Source organism: Nycticebus coucang, chromosome 11 (assembly GCF_027406575.1).
Source record: "Nycticebus coucang isolate mNycCou1 chromosome 11, mNycCou1.pri, whole genome shotgun sequence".
NCBI lineage: Eukaryota > Metazoa > Chordata > Mammalia > Primates > Lorisidae > Nycticebus > Nycticebus coucang.
Window position 1 is genome coordinate 72,531,651 of NC_069790.1, and position 21,926 is coordinate 72,553,576.

Consider the following 21,926-nt stretch of genomic DNA (forward strand, 5'->3'; position numbering starts at 1 on the left):
TTTCATGGAAAAAGAAACTGTGGGCTAAGCCAGGCTGCAAGGAGACAGAGTGACAAGATGCTCTTTGTCCAGTAGACCCTTATACAAGAGTGCATAGGATCTATCCTCTCAATAGGCTGACCCCCTTCTGCCCTCTTAACTCTATCCCTTTCTTAAAGAATCTTTGATGATAGTAGCAAGGATTCCCACCAGAGACTCAGAGCTGGAAGTATTCCATTCCATCATGAAAGACTTTGAGTTTTTAGAACCTGTCAGCCTAATTTGGAACTTTATCATCATCCCTTTATTCTCCCCACACCTCCTAGAGCATTGTTGTATATATGGATCACAAACCACAACACTTTTCAACATACCATGAATAACATACTTCAGGTGCCTAATTAATCAAAAAGATTATAAGTGAGCCAAGGACATAATTATGATGTACGACATTATTTCAATTGGTAAAACCATACCTCATTATTTGAAGTAAGCCTTGTGGCAACTCTAATTATAATATGTGCCTAGAAATGTTATAACTTCATGAGTACCAATCTATCATGAAACAACCTATAGAGAATATGCTAGTCTCTTCTTTGGAATGAATTTTTTTTTTGTATTATCATTTTAAAATGGGATTAAAAAATAAAGCTGTAAGTTTCCTTTATTGTTTTTTTGGACAAAGTATCATGAGAGTTTGTCATGATGAAATATGGAGTTGGTCATCCTTTGTACCAGGTCATCATTAGTTTTTAAGTTGCAACAGATTAGCAAAAAAATTAATATTAACAAAAAATTGCTGACCTTGCTTCATAGCTCTCAAAACATAAATTAATGTCAAATGTTTACAAATCTAATTCTACAACTCTCCAATTTTACTCATAATATGAATCACCTATTAAAATATAATTTTTCAGTTGGCTTGGAGTATAGCTTCCTAATATAGAATAAAATAAGCTTAAAATTCATTCTTTACATAGTGTTTACGTGTTCACATTTAGTTTTATGAATAAGACATTTCAGGCACACCAAAGCATGAGTACTTTTTTGCTTTTTAATTAATGTGAATATATTCTTAAATTGTACTTGCCAAGAGCAAAATCTATTGTGTGTATTCTTTCTCTTTCTTTCTTTCTTTTTCTTTTCTTTTTTTTATTAAATCATAACTGTATACATTGACAGTCTCAAGCTGTCGCCCTGGCACCCTGGGTAGAGTGCTGTGGTGTCATAGCTATTGTGATATTTTTATCACTACATTCTTAAAAATTTACACTTAAACTTTGGAATAAAGTTAAAGAGGCAATAAATTAAGACTTTAAGAGGAAAAAACATTGCCCACTGAATTATCTAGATATTTTGGAGAATAGTGTCCTTCTTTCACCTCATTACTCCTAGTAAATATTTTATGTGGAAGCTTCTGGGATTCTGCCCCTAGAGGCAGGGTCCTTTAAGACCTATGGAACTGGTGGCCATCAACTTGTGAAAATGAAATTGAAAGTGGCCAGAGATAAAGAGACAGGACACACAGAATAGAGTTTTCAAAGGTGGGTGCAGGGGACCGCGGCTAGCTTGTGGGGCTTCAGGGAGTGGCCCTGAGTATTTGTTTCATCCAGCTTTTATTGTAGGATGTTTTCTCATTTAGCCAGGGGATAAAGAGGGGAAGGGAACAAGGGAAGGGAAGAAGGGAACAGTTTCTCTGATTAAGCAGGTTAGTTCTTATTCTATCTATAATCATTAACTTTAAAGGACTGGGCAGCCTTGAGAAATCTGGAACCTGAGCCTTGTGTGGGGGCAGCCTCCTGTTTATGGCCACTCACACAGATCCCTTGGGGGAGGTTAGACCCCTCAAGTTTCTCTGTGGAGCAGACATGGTGGCATCAGTTCTCCTCTGAAGAATCAGTGGAAAAGAGAAATCTCCACCCAGAGGCATTTCCCTACGTGATGAGGGTATAAGTCCTCCTGCCCATATCTCAGGGCTCAGTCTGGCCCCTTGATCTCTGCCCTGTTCATTATACAAATCCCCACAATGGGTATTTGCTTCTGGAAGGTTGTTGACTGTTGCCTGGGCAGGGGGCTGGTTAATGTTCCTTCCTAGGCCTTGCACACAGCTTCTGCTATGACCATTGTTCCTCAGAGTGTTTACAGAACCAGCAGAGGTATTTGTAAGCTGTATCCCTCACAGGCCAGGCTTCCAGTAAAAGCAGAAACTGCACAGACAAGTAATTCAACTATTATTTTAAAAGTAAGATATCTAAACTGTTTTTATTCCTCCTTGCTCTGCTTACTTCTCTGTTTTTGCCCTTTTCTGGGGGTGTTTTCCCTTGGCAAGAATGGGGTCTTCAGTCCCCATTCTCCCTGCAGAAGCCTTATAGCTTTGAGGTTTATTCAACTCCAAAAATGTCAAATCCATTTATAACTATCTTAAAAGTTATTGTTTTTTTTTTCCTTTTAAACTTAGGGTGGTATCTATCTGGTTTTAAAAAGAAATGGATTAAATTTGGGTTAGATTATTATGTCTACTTCTTCCCATGTATCTTTTTTCTTTCACTATGTTGAATTTTGTTTTGACATCCTGCTGTTGGTAAAGGACATGTAATTTCTAAGAGGTGAATCAAAGAAATTAATAGGAATGTGCCCCATTATTAGACTGCATTATCCATGTTGGTACATTATGGAAAATTTAAATACTTTTGAGTTTGTTTTCAACTGTGGGCCAACCTTTCTTATTTCTTGATGGTAAAATTTCATGTAATATGTGTACAGTACCTGGCACAATGCTTAACATATGCTAAAAACTCATTTTCTCTCCTCCATGGGATCTTATCATCATAATCATAGGGAGAACTCTAACAGTTTCTTTGAGACCAAGACTAACAAGGAAAAAATGAAACTTGATAATAATATCCCATCTGTGCAGTAGTGGGGGAAGGAAATGATAAAAAGCCATTTTCAATAGAGCTGGAGAATATTATAAACCATTTACATTTATCTCTGTCATTTTCTCTAAAACAGCAATTACTCTCCAGCTTTGAATGTCCTAATGATCTGCAATTGTTAATATATTTTGTTGTCTTTCTTATTATTGCATTTTTTTGGCAGAAAATATGCAGTACTACTAAAATGTTGAAGGAAAAAACAACATCAAAGATATTAAAATATGAGAAAGAAAAACATTAACTATACTTTCCAATATTTTGAATAAACTGTTAAAAGCATACAAGTTGTCATGTAACTGAAATGTTTCCAGCTATGGAAAAATAATTTTATGACCCCCAAATGTGTGCTTCTACTGAAAATAAGAAATAAGCAAAGGGAAATGATTGGAGGGAAGAACAATTTTACTGGCTTGTAATTTATAGAATCTCTAGTATAAATCAAATGCATCCATTTATTTGGCGTAGTCCTCTAGCCACCTGAAAATGAGATGGATCTTTAGATCATTGGAAACCAGAGAAACACTTTTCCACCTAAACAGGGATTGGAGCCTGCTCTGGCAGACTGGATTGGATACATCTCTCATCTGTTGTTTGTGGCTGTGAATCTTAAAAGAATCAATCAACTGTCCTGTAATTTATTACTTCATTTTTGAGGTGAGATGAGCGGAAACTATTTTTGAAACAGGAGCTTAGTAGTATAGCTCCATAATGCTTTCCTCCTGACTACTCCTTCACACTCCACACCATCCAATTAGTCAACATAAGATGCAATTACTTATGGAAATACCCAAAACATATGCAAAAGTCTTCTTTCTCTTATAATTCCTTGCAGATTGCTTTGCTTGACTGTTTTATTACTTATTTAACCAAGACAATATCTGAAATTAATTTTCTGTTGATGTCTCCCTAGACAATTCAAAAACTTGAAAACAATATCAAAGGGAGATTATCCATGGTTTTATTTTTATGGCCTATAACTAGCTTTTGGACTATCATAACAGGTAATTAGAAAAATGATTTGGTTGTCTGATTACAAAAAAAAAATCCCATCTGTAAGATGTATTTAGTAAGTGTTTATATGGAAGCATAGAACTTAGATTGAGCAGATGACTTATGTGGTTCTATGCTCACTGTTATGGACTAAAAATTCTTATGTTGAAATCTTTTTTTTTTTTTTTTTTTTTTAATAGAGACAGAGTCTCATTTTATCACCCTTAGTAGAGTGCCATGGCATCACACTGCTCACAGCCACCTTCAACTCCTGGGCTTAGACAATTCTCTTGCCTCAGCCTCATGAGCAGCTGGGACTACAGGCACCCACCACAAGACCCGGCTACTTTTTTGTTGCAGTTTGGCCGGGTCGGGATTTGAACCCGCCACCCTTGGTATATGGGGCCGGCACCCTACCTGGTCATAGACACCACCCCTTATGTTGAAATCTTAACCCTAAATGTGCCCATACTAGGAGTTAGAGCCTTTGGAAGATAATTATATTATGAGGATGGGACCATCACAAATTGCATAAGTGCCCTCATAAAACGAAACTGTGGGGAAATGATTTCTCTCTTGGCCCTGTGAAGATATTATGAAGAGGGCCATTGACTGTATTGCTATAAATGAAAGCAGACTAGGAAGATCTTCTGGTGTCTTACTTTTGGACTTCCAGAAATGTGAGAAAATAAGTTTCTGTTATGTGAGCTACCCAGACTCAGGTATTCTCTAATAGTAGCTTTAACTGACTGAGACACTTACCATTTATAGATGTGAAAAATGAGATCTAGAAATGACCTATGCAAAACTACTTAGTGACGAACTAGTGGCATAACTAAAACCGAGTGTCCTGATTCCAAATCTAGCATCCTTTCCACTGCAGCATTGTGGTTTATTTATTCGGCAAATATTTCGGGGTCTCATATATTTAAACAGAGCAGCTTTAGAGGTAAGAAAAGGAGATAAGATACAGAAAACACTCTGTCCTGGGAGCTTACAATGTAGTAGAGAACATAGAGAAGGCCCACGAATTGTTATACTGTGCAAAGTACGGAAGACAGATGACCAGCATGTGGATGTTCAGAAGAGGGAGAAGACTGCTGGCCCAAAGATCACGAAAAGACCAAGCAGAAGATGATTTTAAACTAGAGGATGGAAAGGAATTCCATACATAGTATCAAAGAGAAGGCATTCTTGTCCATGAAATTTCTTTAGTTGCAAGGAACAAAGGGAAAGTTGAAGAAGCTGGCCAGAAAAACATAGGAATAGCCCCCATTCCATGTGTCCAGGAAGCAGAAATGATGGCTAGTCTCTTCAGGGTACCACTTTCAAGATGAATGCACTTGCACTTAAGTCCTTTATTCACGACTGGAAAAGAGATTTTGATAGACTGAATGAGGGCAGGGCAGTTTGTTTCGAGAGCCTGCATTTACAGGATGACAGAGATATAGCAACTCAAAGAAAAAAAAATCTGGGTGCGGCAAACAGTACAAGACGAAGCACAAAGATCAGTACAAAAAATAAAGCACAAACCAAATCAAATGTCCATCTCGGCATCTTGTGAAGTGTTATTGAAAAACACATTTAAAGAGAATGAATTTAAAGAGAGGAAAAGTTAAAAGGTGATTAAAATATTAAGCAACTTAGCTGGCAGAAACATGGGATTGAATACATGACATCAGAATGAGCCAGACGTGGTGGACATCACTACCTTCCACTCCTGATCTGCTCCTCCACCATCTCAGTCAGTGATCTGCTCTCCTCAGCTGACACTGAGAAGTTTGCAAGCTGTGTGTTCTTTCACAGGGAGGGGAAATTTGAGCCAATGGTCCTGCCCATGAGTGAGGGGTGGGATTACCAGTCAGCTATGTTTCTATACCAGTTAGGTATGTTTCTCCCTTAAATTTAGGAAGAGTGTCTAGCGTTAGCTATGAGAATGGGACTAACAAATTCCCTTAAGGAATAGGCTAAGGAGACTTTTTTCCATGTGATTAAGCAGAATCTTCTTCCTCCACTCCCTCAATCTTGGCATTCAAGTGGTGGAGAGGACAAAGCAGTTAGGTTCACACCAGTTTTGTATGTTAACATTTAGCTTCTCTACTAAAATAATTCGTAGATGTTGTTCCCTGGTGTTCCCTTGCCCCCCGCCCCATCTTTGCTCCAGACCCGAAGCCAAATGCTTTGTGTGAACTTCACTTTTCTCATTTACTATAGGCAGAGCTTGAACCCAGTTCTTTCCTAAGGGTTATTCTTCGGTTGTACTTTGATTTCAGGTTGAAAGCTTGATTGGGGTGATGTTGAGAAAGGACTTGACTGCTTTGTACTAAGAATTTTGGTCTTCAGAATATAGAGTATGTAAATTAGGTACTTAGAGCATAATTGTAGGCTTCAAAGCCTTCTTAGCTCACTCATTTACTAAAAGTGTGATTCAAGAAGGCACTTAATCTTTTCAGCCACAGTTTTGTTTTTTAAATAAGGGAAATAAAATTTTTACATAATTAAATAAAATAATTCAATAGTTACCAAGATATAGTAGTAAGAGCCACTGAATTTTTTTAAAGAGAGAAGTGCTAATAACTATAGCACTCAATAAGACATTCCATTCATCCACGCTGCACCGGATAGAGAGGCAGATTTGTGTGTCCTATAAACTACCAAATCTAGGACTCACTAGCAGATGATGGAACAGAAACTCTACAAATGCTCATAAAAGCAAAAATTATAAATATAGCAAATAAGATAGCAGGTTATTTATTTATGTTAAAGTAGATAACATTTATTAAACACTATGTGTAATTCTACCTTTTTTTAGTTTGCTTTAAAATGCTATTATATAAACCCGAGATCTGGCCATCTTGTGACCCAGGCTGTATTTGTCAGCTCACTGCTGCCTAATGTCTGCTGCTTAATTCCTCTATACAGAGAGTAATTGAAATTTCTAAATAAGGGTAAGTATTGCTTTGATATTTGTATATATCATATAATACATATATGTAAGTATGTATTATTACAGATGCATGTACTTACATACACATATGTATATACACATATACTGATTAGGGTCCTGACAGTTGCTCAACCATGTTAGTTTTAAAAAGATACTCAACCATAATAGTTTTCTAAAATGAGTGTTTACTTTTTCTTCTTTAACAAAAATTCTTAAGAAATGTTATTATTTTCAACTGCTTAGTAAACTCTTCAGAGACCTAGACTTTTTCTAACTTCTGCTCCAGCATCCTTAGCTTGTTGACTTGTGCTTGACATTTCATGGGGAGATGTGGCTGCTGCAGCTCAGATGTCAGGCCCACTGGAAAGAGTAAAGATCTTCCTCCATCTGTGTTAGATATCAATGGCCAGAACAGAGCTGCCAGAAGTGTAAAGGGCAGCTAGGAAAGCGGCGAACTGGGCTGAATGACTGTTTCAGACCACTGCAGTCTATTTCCTGGGGTTATTCATGAGTGTGCCTGACACTAAATCAACATTCTTTTAATAGAAAAGAATAGCAGAAAGAATATTGGGCAGGCAACTGGGAGAGTTTACCACACAAGAATACTGATACATAAAATTGCCTGACTTGGAAGGTGCTATGATAAATGAGAAAGGATAATAAAGTACTTGGGAGAGATGAAGCAAGAAAAATCCTTCCAAAATAAATGGACTTGTCTGTAGAATTTCATTTTGATTTGGGACAACTCATTTTGATTGGTGAAGGAAATTTTAAATTAATTCTTAGATGCTTTGGTTGGTCCTTCCATGAACAAAAAAGTAAGTAACATTACAGATGCATATACTTACATACACTTATGTATATACACATACACTGATGAGGGTCCTGACAGTTGCTTGACATTGAAATGAACAGACAGACTAGAATTCTTGTTGTTTTCTTAGAGAAACATTTGAGAAGGCTAATGCAGTATGTTTGTAATAGAAGAAATGATTAAGGCTGATGATACATTTTCAGGGGTAAGAATTATCCTGGACTACAAAAAGAATTTATCCGTGTGACATAATGTGAGTGATTCTCTCTTATGGACAGACAACATCTGTTGTTCTGTAGTTGGCATTTTCTCAGACTGCCAGAAAGCATCTCATCACTTGGCACATTCCACATACTAGAATGAAAGAAAAAAAGAAGGAAGGGGGTGCGGTTGCTGAAGGACCTGAAGCCTTAGAATTTAGCAGAAATGAGAGCTGAGAAGAGGCACAGGCCTGATGCTTGCCCAGTAGCTGCAGTGAATTAGCATGGGTAGGCATGTTTTACCCACCAGAAGAAAAACGAGGAGAAATCAATAATTTCAGGATTTCTGAATTATTAACTACTTCAGTGTGGTACCAGCAAGTCCAAGAACATGGAAACACAGGGCGTTTGAAGATGTTAAATAGGTAATTGTTGGTATTGTAATGTCAACTTTAAATGACTTATTTCTGACTACTCTGCTTCTTTGGCTGTGAAAAGGATTTTGAATTTGGAAAATTATGTGTGCAAGCATCTGGATGTAATATTTATATGCACCCAATAAACAATATGTTTTTCTTTAAAAATGCTCTTTCCTATGGCATTTTATTGAGGCTGCAACTATAGATTAAGAGGAAACGGAAATGATGGATTATGAAAACTTCAAAAGTCTTGCCATATAAAACTTCTAAGGTTATTAACTACAGTTTGTATAAAAGGTATTTGTGCTATATTTGTGCACACCCATAAATAATATTGCGGGTGATCATGGGAGTACAAGTGAATTTATGAATTCTAATTCTGAGACTCAAAAGGATTTAAAAACAGTATGTGTTTTGTGACTATTACAGATTTCCTATTTTCTCTATATTTAATTTTGCTACTTGGTTAAGTTGTCTTAATAAGTTTGACTGAAAAGAATTTCAGGAATTCTTTATTCATATTTTTATAGGTATTTTGATTTATAATACATTTTTCAGTATAGAAAAAGGAAGTATTTTAAAATAAATTTTCATAATTTAATTTATTTATCTTTAACATCAATTTAATCTTTGGCATACCTTATTGGTTTTCTTAATTATAGTCAAGTTAGTATTTAGTTAGATTATAAAGTCAAACAGACTCAAATTATTTCTATTGGCAAAAGATAAACACCTACATTTTTTCGAACTATGTCTCTAATTAAAAAATATCTGAACGTGTATTTTAGAACAGTCATTACTCTGATTTGTTGTATGAAAGGAGCAAAATCCTTAATATTTGTGTAGTTTTTTTCTTTTCACTTTTCATATCACTGTACTTATGGAAATCTAAAGTACCTTTAAATAACTTAAAAGTCTTTTCAAACTTTGGAGGCATAATGCTAAGTAAAATAAGCCAGTTACAAGCGGGCAAAAATAATAGATTCTATTTATATGAGGTACTTGAAGTAGTTAGATTTACAAGGTGGTTGCCAGGAGTTGGAAGAGGTCAGAATGAAAGTAATGAATAAATGAATAAATTATCTTTTCAGCCATGTAATGAGATATACTATGATATTTCAATATTAGTTCAGGAGTAACATGTTTTTGATCATAATATAGACTTCATTTTAAATGGAAAATAAATTCAAGAACACATGCAAAGCACCGAGCATAGTATACCTGGTGGACAATTATCATCTCAGTATTATTTGTTTTATTCTGATGGCAGTAAATGTTTCAGAAGATCAAAAGAGCAATTTAAAATGATGTAACTTTTAAATGTGTTCCTGAGTGTATATATATTACAGAAACAAATTGCATACTGAACGTATTTTCCAGTATCCTTTACTAAGCAATGTTATTATTTTAGGAGGAATTGTTGATAAGGACCTTCGTCACTACCTCAACTTACGATTTCAGAAGGGTTCTGTCGACCACGAACTCCAGCAAATCATTCGAGACAACCTCTACCTCCGCACAGTGCCGTGTGAGTAGTGTTTTATTTATCACGTGGGTGATAGTATTTTATTTTTATGTTAAATATTCATATATATTGTTTAAAAGAAAAATTAAATTAAGCTGATTTTATGGCGGACTTTTAAAAGCTGATATGAGATATAGACATTGTAAATGCAAATGCTTACATAAGTGCAGTAGCATGGTTTATGGTGAAGTCACAGAGGAAAGAGACTTGTGATTTTCAAGCTATAAAATCTAACTTATGCTTCTCAAGTCATTATTGAGAAATATTGATTGTAGTCCAGACTGTTGGTGTTTAGAATGAATTATGATTGGGGTAGAACTCCATACCAGAAGACAGGAGAATGCAAATTCATTTTTTGGGTCAAAACAGCCTTTCTTTTTTTTTTTGTTTTTTGTTAATAGAACCTACTCAATAGTTCTCAACTTCATCTCTGTTTTGCCACAAGGGAGTGAAAAGCATTCGTGGAAAGTAAAGCTAACGTTTTCACAACTCTTAGAAAGTGATGATGTTTGCTGAGACAAATTTCTTATGTGTGTCCTGTAAAAATCCACAAAACATTCCTCATTAGTCTTTCAAAAGAAAGGAATTGGTACAAGGGTAAAATTCACAAATCAACTTCATAGTGCCTGTTTCAGCTCATTTGAGAAACCTTGATTAACTTTAAGGCAAAGGAAGAACTTTTCAACTTACGTCCTGACCTAGATAAATATCAAATTTGTTTTCCTCAAGGTGGATTCTATGACCTCTAGAGATTTCACTCTCCCCAGAAATTTTGGTCTATAGATATTAGGTGTTATTTCTTTTGCTTTAGTCCTGCTCAAAACTGGGCTGAGACATGTAAAATAAATGAGCAAATAGCAAATATATATATATATATATATATAAAATTTTAGAACAACCAGAGTTATGTAACAGGTGTAGAGCATGGAGGATTATACCAGAATACTAAAAACACAGAAAAGTAAAAAGGGACAGGTCACCACTAAGCCCTTTTAACCTGTGCACATATTGGGAGAGTTGGACCTTTGTCATTGTGAGCACTGAAGTTTCATGAAAATGAAAAAGCTGGGGTGACCATATTAAGTATTCCTGAATATGAATGTTTGTTGACTGACATCTTGTCAGGCAAAATGATGCCTCTTTCAGCATGTGTAAGTGTGTGAACAGACTTTTGGACTCTTGCTTTAAACCTGGAAGTTAAGCAAAATGCATTCTTACGCCTGTAAATTTGACATCAGAGTAATGGACAGAGGAAGATGGATTAAAGTAAGGGACTGAACTATTTATAAGGTAATGGGTGGACATGTTTTCAAAGCTGCGATGTTGTCAGTGCAGCTGTGTGGATTTATCTTTTGTGACATGAAGGAAAGGATATCTGAAATACTGAATACAGAATCCAGCTACTTGATTATGTTTAAAAGCTGAGGAAAATAGATAAGAGGCTAACATTCAGGACTACTTCTAGTCCTTGCTAAGGTTCTGACCTAAATAAGAAAGTCTTAATTAAATATCAAGATAATAAGAATAAAAAAAAAGATAAGAGTAAATTTTATATTAGTTAATTATTATCTTAAATAAATATCTCTCTTAGAGTACCAAAGAAAGACTTTGAAGGAAAAATAAATATGAGGGTAAAATAACTGGACTGATATGAGTAAATACAAAGAACTTCAAGATATGATTTTGGTACAAGGTCATAAATTTAATTAGAAATCCTTAAATAGCTCTTATAAAGAACTTAATTAGAAACTCAATGAATCTGAATATTATAAGGAAACATTTTAAATTTCCAGCTATCATTCCTACTAGCCAATTACAATAACACCATTTACTATAAATGCTTTTAACTCACCATAAAAGGAAAAGAAATCTGAGATACAGATGATTCTAATTTATATTATTAAAATCATTTTAATATTGATGTTTTGGACCTGGGCAATCCATCATCTTAATTCAGCATATCTTTCAATGAAGTGTTCATACACATTCAGAAAGTATACAGTGAAAATGTATCAGTAGGGTGTGAAAAATCCTGCCATTGTTTAGAAACTTACATGGATGGTCAGCATAACTATTGGCAGTGAGTATGGAATTGTATTTGTTTTTGTTTTTCGTGGGGGTTTTTTGCAGTTTTTGGCCGGGCCTGGGTTTGAACCTGCCACCTCCGGCATATGGGGCCAGTGCCCTACTCCTTTGAGCCACAGGCACCGCCCTGGAATCATATTTGTTACACATTCTCCTGAGCCAAAAATTCTCATTGGTTTTCATGAACCCAACACCATGAAAAGAAAATGTACTACTGAAGAGCATAGCATTGTGCTTCTTTGTGCACGCATTAATATGTATACACTCACCTCTGGTTTAATCTAGCAATGTCATCAGAAATAGATCTTTGATAACTTCTTTGAAGCAGCTATAGTCAACTAATAAGTAATTGGGGGTGGTCTATGCATGGTGGCTTACACCAGTAATTCCAATGCTTTAGGAAGCTGAGGTGAGAGGATCACTTGAGACCAAGAGATTGAGATAAGCCTGGCAACATAGCAAGACGCTGTCTCTATAAAAAAAATTAGCCAGTCATGGTGGTATGTGAGAATGGTCCTAGCTAATTGAGAGGCTGAAGCAGGAGAATCACTTAAGTCTAGGAGAAGTTCAAGGCTGTAGAGAGCTGTGATCTAGCAATTGTACTTCAGCCTGGGAAACAGAGAGTGAGAGCCTGTCTCAAAAGAAAAAAAAAAACAAACCTATATTAATGGATTAAATTTTTTCATGGGGCAAGACATACCTGAGTCATTAATTCTGCTTCCTACCACTATATTCCTCCAGTCACAACAACTAAAATGGGAAGAGAAAAGCCAAGTCCCAAGCTGGACTTCTCAGCGCCTGATATGAGAGAGTTCTGGAGCTAAGGCTCTGGAGACTTCCTACCCTCACACACATGTGTATTCAGCCAAATCCAGGTGTGGACGACATGATTCCTATGTCTCCCTCTGAAGGGAGCGGTGTCTGACTGCTGGCTGATGTCTGAGCCCAGGGAAGGAGGTGGTTAGTACAGTTCCTCCCTGGGCATTAACTACAGATAATACAAAATCCCATCAGCTCCGTACACTGTGGAACAAGGGTTGACTGTATTTAACCTTTTATTTTGTTTCCCAAGAATTTTATGTTAGAATCTAATTCTTGGAAAGATTTTTTTAAAAGCTGCATTCCTCAACCTGGAAGGAGGAATTAGCCATAGAGACAGAACTATTGGGCTTACAGAATGTAAGTGTTAATGTGCTCACACACACATACGTGCGTACACACACACATACACACACTCATATGCACGCGCACGCAAGTCCTGATGAGTTCAATTCTTCATCCTTTCAAGAGCCAGTTCCTAAGGATCTTCTCTTTACAAACCGACTTGGTGTTTTCTGTACAGCATAAGCCATTCCCATGACTCTAATCCATTGAAGACCAAAACTTGTACCTAAATATGTGACTTCTAGTTGCTCACTGTACAATTAATAGGCAAGAAATACAGGTCTTTAGATGAGCATGATGCCCTAAAATGAAAGTTAATTTTTAAAAAATGAAGACTGCAAATGACTATTTCTAGATTTCAGGTTTTATTAAGATTTTTATGTTACTGAACTTCAGAAGAAAGGAGTAAATGATAATGAGACAAAACTGTTGTAGTCTTCATGATAAAGACTAACCATGAAAAACATGTATAGATAAAGGACTTGAAGGAGTGTAGAATATCAAATATATTGCATTTCAATTATCCTGGTAGTTTCCAAAAGGCTAGTTCAGAATCACTAAGTCAGCAGCATGAGTTTAGAGACAGACAACGCGTTAAATGTACAACATTAAGGCAAGCAAACACATATCACTTAGGTAATATATATTTAAGGCAATACAACATTAAGGCAAACAAATACATATCACTTAGGTAATATATATTTAAGGCAATACAACATTAAGGCAAGCAAATATATATCACTTAGGTAATATATATTAAAAAGTATATGAGGGAAATTAGTAGAATTAATACAGAAAAATACTAGATTAATTTGCAAATGTTTAAAGAATAAAAATGGAGTTTATTTTGGTTTTAATAGTCTACTGAGCATAATGATCACATCTATTTAACTCTTAAATCAAATCAGCCATGATTAAACTGACATGATTTTTAAATATAGTGGGAAAATAATCATTGCAATTTATTTATGAAGTTCCTATGCTTATTAACTTTGATGTTTATTAGAGATGCAAATTCATTTTTGAGACATGTGTGAGCACAGATATAAATTTGAGACATTATTTCCTATTTTACCAGATAACACAGGGAAGGACTTAAATGACCAATGTCAAAAGTTCCAAAATGAAATAGAAGGTAGTTAAAATTAAACTTCTCTCCCAAGATCATATTTCGTCTTTTGGGGAGGTTGTTTTATTGGCATATATTTTAAATTTATTTGAAATTAGAAGAATTATTAGTGTATACTTAGAAAAAGACAAAAGTCAATAAAACTGAAGTCCAAAAACTGAAGTCTAAAACTATTTTATAAAAAGTGAATAAAATGAAATACAAAGATTTTGGATAAGAAAGAAATTACTTTTGTGTAAGACCTGATTGAGTGGTAACTCACAACAATGTTTCTATATATTTAAGCACTTAATAAAACTACACCACTTTAAAAATAAGCATTGTCAGGGATAAAACTGTGAAGTTTCTAAGATATTTTTAATTTTTTTGACAGTTATTCTAAATTACCTTTCCCAGAGCAGCAGATAGAAGCAGGGAAGTTATGAGAAACTGTATTTCATTAAGAAGAGAAGTTACCAACACACTAAAACTTTTAGCTATGCAAAGGGTCAATGTTCAGCTGCACTGATTGTGTGATCTCACACAGGACTAGGATCAGAGAAAAATCATAGAGAGACTGGTTGACCACCTATTATCAAAAAGTTTGAAATTAGGGCAGAGTTTTCTAGTACTTTGTGTGGAAAAGAAGTCATTTTAATTCATAAGCAAAAATCAGTACTTGAAAAGTTATAAAAATATATGATATTGTTCTGAAGGCAATATGTTTTTGTGAGTATAAATGAATGAATCTCCTTACTTGTAATTTTAGTTAGTAAGGTACATTTCTAAATTTGAGGTAAGAAGAAAGACTGGATTAAATCACTCCAAAAATTCATCTTTTCCCCACAGAATGAAATTCTCCGAGTTGGAAATGATCAAGAATATAAGCAAATACTCCAATTATCTTTAAGCAATTTAGACCTGTGATCTGAAATGTGAAGTTGAACCCTAGCTAGACATGCAGGCATAGAAGGAGAAGCATCGGGCACAACCTAATTTTACACCAGACTATAATTTAAACCAACATATTGCAACAGCTGAATATGATACATCTGTTTTAACAGTAACCTTATTGCCTCAAATAAGAATCATCAATTTAGAAGCTCTTTTTTGAAGTGGCTTTTAGAGTGTAAATCATATTCTTTTCACAATTATTCCAGAATTTTTGTTCTTTGAAAATGAATTTGATTTTTTTTAAAGAAAGACTAATTATATTTCATGCTAAATGTTGAAAGAAGGGTTATTAGAGAATAAATGATGTTATTTGCATGGTGAACCAACAAAGAGGGAAGTCTATAAACAAATGGAACTAAACTTCCAAAGAAATTTATAAACGTCCCTGGAAGGCTAGACCAAGAGAAGAATCTCAAAAGCTTCTGAACAGTAGCAAATATTTGAAAGTATCCTACTCCTTTACTCATTCAGATGTGTGGTTCCCTGGTATGTTTATTAAACATCATTGTTACTTTATAGCAATGGTTCTCAACCTGTGTGGCATGACCCCTGCCTGTGGCTCAGTGAGTAGGGCGCCGGCCCCATATGCTGAGGGTGGCGGGTTCAAACCCAGCCCCGGCCAAACTGCAACAAAAAAATAGCCGGGCGTTGTGGCGGGCGCCTGTAGTCCCAGCTGCTCGGGAGGCCGAGGCAAGAGAATCGCGTAAGCCCAACAGTTAGAGGTTTCTGTGAGCCGTGTGACGCCACGGCACTCTACCCGAGGGCGGTACAGTGAGACTCTGTCTCTACAAAAAGTAAAATAAAATAAAAATGAAAATACTTTGCAGCATTAAGAAGGTTGAGAACCACTGCTTTATAGTAAGATACATTAGGTTTACCACTTTCCCCTTCTCAATGACTGTGTTAAAATCTGTTTCACATGATATACTATGTGAAAGTACTGTACACATTTTCTTCTTTTCATTGAACAAAATGAATGTATCTTTCATGGCCGGAAAGTAACATTCATTGGGCTGGTTGGCAGAATACTGTACAGGAGAGAAATGGCTTCAAAATGTTGCTTAAACTGGAAAGTCAAGGAACATTTAGAAGTAATTATATTCACTTACCCATTTGACATGATGGGACACTAGTGTTAGAATAAAGGAACATGTCTGGCACAGGAGAAAACCAATAAATAGCAACAGTAAAAAATCTTACTGCTCTTCCCCACCCCATAAATTCCCTTTGGCCCTGACTTGATTGGCTTTTTCTGTCATTGCAACACAATCTTTCCTTTGGTCTTTCCCCTTTGGTTTGTGTTTCTCTTTCCTATTCATAAGAGGGAGGCTCTCCACAGGAAATCTGGGTTTGTGGGCCATGGATGGAGTAAGCAGGTGGATTATACATACACTGGCGGCCCAAAGAATAAGAGGGGAGGGGTGCCGGAAGCCCTGTTTCCACCTGCAGAAAAGCCAATCAGGACATTCAGTGGAAAATAGCCCACCTTTTATGGAGCTCAGAATTGAGTCCCTGCAGGCTTCAAAATTGTAGCTTTGCTGGATGTAAGAAGGTTCACACATCTCATTGTACACTGCTGTATATTTTCTTAGAAAGAATTAGGACTCTGTCCATTTCAGGCCTACTCAAGTTCCCAGAGTGTTTAGTGGTGCCAACCTAAGCTGTGACGATAATTTAGGTGAAGGGAAGCAGTTGGCAGATGGCAAAGGATATTAGTGTTATCATGGGACTTTAAGGTTTCACAATAAATTTGTGATTTATACCTGGCCAAAAAGAAAAACTAGTAATTTACTGCTATTCTAACGTCAGGTTCACTAGTCAAAGTTATTTGCACATTGTAATTTCGTGTTACTAGAGCATGGTAAGAAGCAATTACCCATGACTTTAGCTATTTGGCAACATGAAACTATGGAAAGAGCATTTATCCAAGAATTTGGAGCTATTGGTTCTAGACCAGGCTCTGCTACTAAGTACAGAGCCTTAGCAAAGGTCTTGAGGGAAGGGAGAGAGAATAAGAAACTTGAATGGCTCTTTATGCTCTAAAATTCTGTAGCTTTCTGATTCTGCTGTCTTTTTTTTTTTAATTTTATCATCATTCAAATAAGCTTAAATTATTCTGAGTGTGGAATGCCCTTGATATTGAGCAGGTGTAAACAGCTTATGGAAATGGAAGATATATCAAATACAGCAGACACATCAGGGAAAAAAGAAAGAACTGAGTTTAAATTAAGTGCAGTTCTGGATAAAACCAGCCATGCATGTACTTTCAGATTTTTCTATGAATGTCAAGTTAAGGATGCCATCATAACTCTGATGTTCCTTGAAATCTGCCTTCACTATTCATGAAACTTTTTAAATATGGTCCAGTGTTAGTAAATGGACGGGAAAACAAACATGATGAGAAAAACAAAACTTTTAAAATGGCTCCCTTCCTTTGGAATATGTAATGAGTTGAGATGTGAGATAAACACTTCTGAAGCACGAGTTGTATTGTTATGAAATGTGATAGTAATCTTTGTGATAAGATATTTAACATGAGACATATGTGTTCTAATGTTGAACTTTAAGAAATGTCACTTATGCAAGTGAATGGCCCTAGCTGGAGACCTAAATAGATCTAGCTAATGAGAGGCTAAATCAATGCTTAATACAATCAATGACTTTACAGAACAGATGAAAAATTTAGGCAAGTCAGTAGGGCTTCTCACAGAGGGTAATTAAAAGGTAAGACTGATGTAGGATCAACAGTCAATTCAATTAAAAAATACACATGGATCCTGCCTTTCTTAGGCAATTCAGAAGTCTGGAACTGAATCAATTTTCAGTTAGTTTCCCAGTCTCTGTTCCAAGCTGTTACCTTTTCTACTTAAAGTCTAGCTTACAGAAAGTTGCTTTTTATGCACACAGAATTGAGCACATATCTGTACAAATGCCATTGAAATGAATATGAGTTTCACTTGCTACTCAACCCAACTCACTTGTATGTATTAATGATAACTTCTTAACTTGTCCTTTAAAGACAAGCTCAAAGTAAGGAGCCAATGTCAACCTATGTATATTTGTCCTCTTCCATTTTTGGTAGGAATTCTGATTCTTCTTACCATCTTTTAATTAGTTGACACTGATGAAAAATTATGCTGATCAGTGAGGGACTGTAGAGTGTTCGGACATCGCAGCTCAAAGCAACCTCAAACTCTTGGACTTAAGAGATTCTCTTGCCTCAGCCTCCCAAGTAGCTGAGACTACAGGCACCTGCCACAATGCCTGGTTATTTTGCTGTTGTTGTCATTGTCATAAGTGAGAAATGTTTTGCAAACATTATCTCATTGAATTCTCATAGAGTTTTTATAAAGTGAGTATTATTCCCCATCTTTGAAGACATATGGAGAAACTGAGGCTCTGAGGTTAAAATAACTGGCTTCATTCCATGCAGAAAGTCAAATGGAGGAACAGGGTTTCTATGCGGGGGAGTCTGGCTCCCAGTATGCAATCTACCTGACAGGAACTCTCTGGCCGAAGCTCTGGGAAGTAAAAAGAATCATGAGGGTGCTTTCAGAGAGGTTCAGCAGGTTCAGCTCTTGGGGTAGAAAAAGAGGAATAGCAAGGAAGTCTGCCAGCAACAGACATCTGATTAATGTAAACTAGATTAGACTATACTAATCTGTTTCCAACAACAGAAAATATATTTTTGCCAAGAAGATATGAACATAAATTACCACAAGTAAAGAAAATGTATGGATAATTATCAGGGAAATTTTCAAGTGAAGACCTACTGATTGGCTAGCTTCAAGTCAATTATTTTCCCATCTTGACATGAGTCTCTTACTTGGCCATTAATCAATCAAGTTCCAATTTTTTTTTCTAGCACATCATTGCCAGAAATATTGGAATATAAAATATGAAAGGGAAGCAAAAAAGAAATGTTAATTGATAAATATGTTATTCCAAGAATTAAAACTGTTACCATGACATAAGAAGAGAGGTTAAACATGTGAGGGAATCTATGTTATCGTAAGGTATTTTTACTTTCTGAACTCTGCTAGTAAATGCTTTTCGATCTCAGCACTACTGGGCTTTCTACTTGCATTTTATACCTTGAATTCTAATCTAAATCTGAAGCACTAACTGTATGAAATACTATGTATGGGTATTTGTAAGGGTTCCCAGGTCTACATTTGGCTTTTTGTAAAAGCATTTCTTTTGCAAACATTCATCTCCAAGTATTATTATATCATTGCTTTTTTCAATCCTCTAAGAACCGTGTTGTTGCTCTCCTTTTTCAAATCAGCAAACTTAGGTTGGAGAGGTTATGTGAACCATTTACCAAACCACAGAGCTGGTGAGTAGAAGGAAGGAATTCAAGTCTAGGTATCTCTGATGCCAAGATCCGTTTATCATATTACCTCCTTTGTCTCTATTGCTCTGATTTCTCTAGCAGGAGTGAAAAACTTGGGCGATGTTCTAGAACTAGAAGACTGTTTGGCTGTGTATCTACATTTATTATCTAATGTTTCCACAAAACCAGAAAAAAATTATGAAAATGGTAAATTTCCACAGGGCTATCTAGAAGTCCCACTGACTTCATTTCCCCAAAGGCTCCAAAAGGACCAAGGTTGGTAGCTGACATTCAACATGGGCTGCCAGAGACAACAGGGCTGTCACTTCAGTGTGTTCATGTTCTTATAATAGGAAATGTAGCCCTGCTTCTGCTGAAGAAAATGGCTACCTCCCACTCAGTCAGAGCTGGCTCTGTACTGACTCAGCTGTCACTTCTGCCTCAGTGTAATGACAGCTTCTCAGATCTCCAAGATTCCAACTAGCTCTCTTTGGGCACAATTCCTTGGTGACATTAATTGGCACAAGATGTTTAATCCCTTTGCCAGGTATACATGGAATTGAGATGTACACGTTTGCCCTTCCAACTCCCTCCCTGGATTCTGGGTAAATGCCCCAATTCTGGTTCATGGGAATAAGGTTAATATGCATAGTAATATCTGGTCACCACTGAGCAAATTAAACCATTAAGGAGCCACTGAGTGTGCAGCCAAGCTTAACTTCTGCCAGGCTTTTAATCTCTTTTTATTGCTTTCAATGTCAAAGAAGTTTTTAATCTTTCTATTTCACAAAGTAAAACAGTATAAATAATGTGTCATCCAGAGTTCAGTGCAGGAAATAAAACCATGCAAGGTATTTTAAGAAGGAAGGTTTTTAAGGATTAGGTTAATCAGAAAGTTGCTGGAAGAACTAGAGCAGGAAGGTTGTGAGCTAGATCCTCAGGAATAACACCCAACCACTACAGAACTGTTCTGCCCAGTGTAACTGCTGCTTCTGAGCCCTGCAGCTAAGATCTAGATTTCACAAAGCCAGAGTTGAGAAATTGCCACTGTTGCTGTAATAGCCACAACTGTCCCTTGATACCTAAAGAGCTAAAATGAATACTGGAACTCTCTGAAAATGCCACATCTCTAAGGCTTTTAATTATAAAAGAAAATGTTACCTTTTAAACATATTTCTTTTCGGTGGTAACCTAGTAGGCATACAGTATCAATATCTGTATTATTCATTAAAAGACTGAATTTTAAATTCCTTGCTTTAATTATAGTCAAATGCTAACAATATAAATAATTGATATCCGATTAGCAAAAATGTTTATAGTGTATTTATTAAGGTTGTTACTTTTCTATTTAGACTCCAGCTCCTGTAGATTGATATATATATAGTATTATGCTAACTGCTTATAAGCCACCAGGAAGTATGTTTGTTCTTCAGAAAGACAGGCTACTCCTGCATTATCAGTGTATTCCTGAATTGTTCTACTCTACTTATAGAATGAGACATTTTAAATGTGTGTAAGACTCTTTGTTCATTTTTTATTCACAACTTTATTATTAAAAAGTATGAATGTGACACTGACAAAATTTAGTTCATAATTCTATTTCTCACATGAAAAAGCAAATGACAAAAACTGGTTTCCGAACATAATTTAAATCTGGAGTGAGAAAAGGAATCTTAATTAAAAGTGAGGAGTTGAATATATTATTTGAAGCACTACAAAAAATTAATTATAGTTTGAAAGAAATAAGATGCTGTCAACCCTGAGAGGCACATCTGGGATCAGAGGTCAACACTGGCTGCTTTGCGTGGTCCAAACATCATTTCTGAGCCTCAGAGTTCATTAAGGAATCATATATAAACCAATATGTTGGCCTAACATTGGTTTGAAAAAAAGATAGCTGGTTCTCTGATTCAAACGTAAAAATTTAATTTCGGTTATCCCACAGGCCAGATGTTATTCTCTTTATGAATATGATTATCTTTATAAAAACTTATCTTCCAAATTCATTGGTTATAAAAATGTGGTTGTTAATTCAAAGTGTCATCAATGTACTCCATCCATTAAATTTAAAGAGATTAAAAATTTATAAACTTTCATATATTAGAACTTATTTTAATTGGTTTAACTAACATGGTGAGCTATTATGTGCCTTTGAAGGTCTGGTGGTAAAAATACATAATGATTAAGATATGGGTCCTGTTCTCTAGAGATTTATCCTTATTACAAGTTCACATTTAAGTAAGGCATATATCATTCTTCTCATTTTATAGATGAGCAAACAGAATATGTATGGCTAATTAATGTAAAATAACTACTCTTTATCATAGTGATGGCTTTTAGCCAGCCACAAGACTTTCTATTAAACCAATCTGAGTTAGTTCACCTTTGCTGAACAACAATGACTAGATTGTTTGACTTGGTGAAGATATAGACCAATATTAACTGAAAATTAAATTAAAGAAAAAAAAT

The 21,926-nt window shown here is 35.7% G+C and overlaps 1 protein-coding gene across 5 annotated transcripts in view; it reads left to right on the forward strand.

Moving 5' to 3' along the window:
- The window catches only part of MAGI2 (membrane associated guanylate kinase, WW and PDZ domain containing 2), a 1,522,816-nt gene that overhangs the window by 446,108 nt on the left and 1,054,782 nt on the right, over window positions 1–21,926 (forward strand). For all 5 annotated transcript variants that reach the window (XM_053609528.1, XM_053609530.1, XM_053609531.1 and 2 more), the window contains exon 2: window positions 9,697–9,813. In XM_053609528.1, the coding sequence (XP_053465503.1) occupies window positions 9,697–9,813 (117 nt within the window). The remainder of the gene's footprint in view (window positions 1–9,696; window positions 9,814–21,926) is intronic.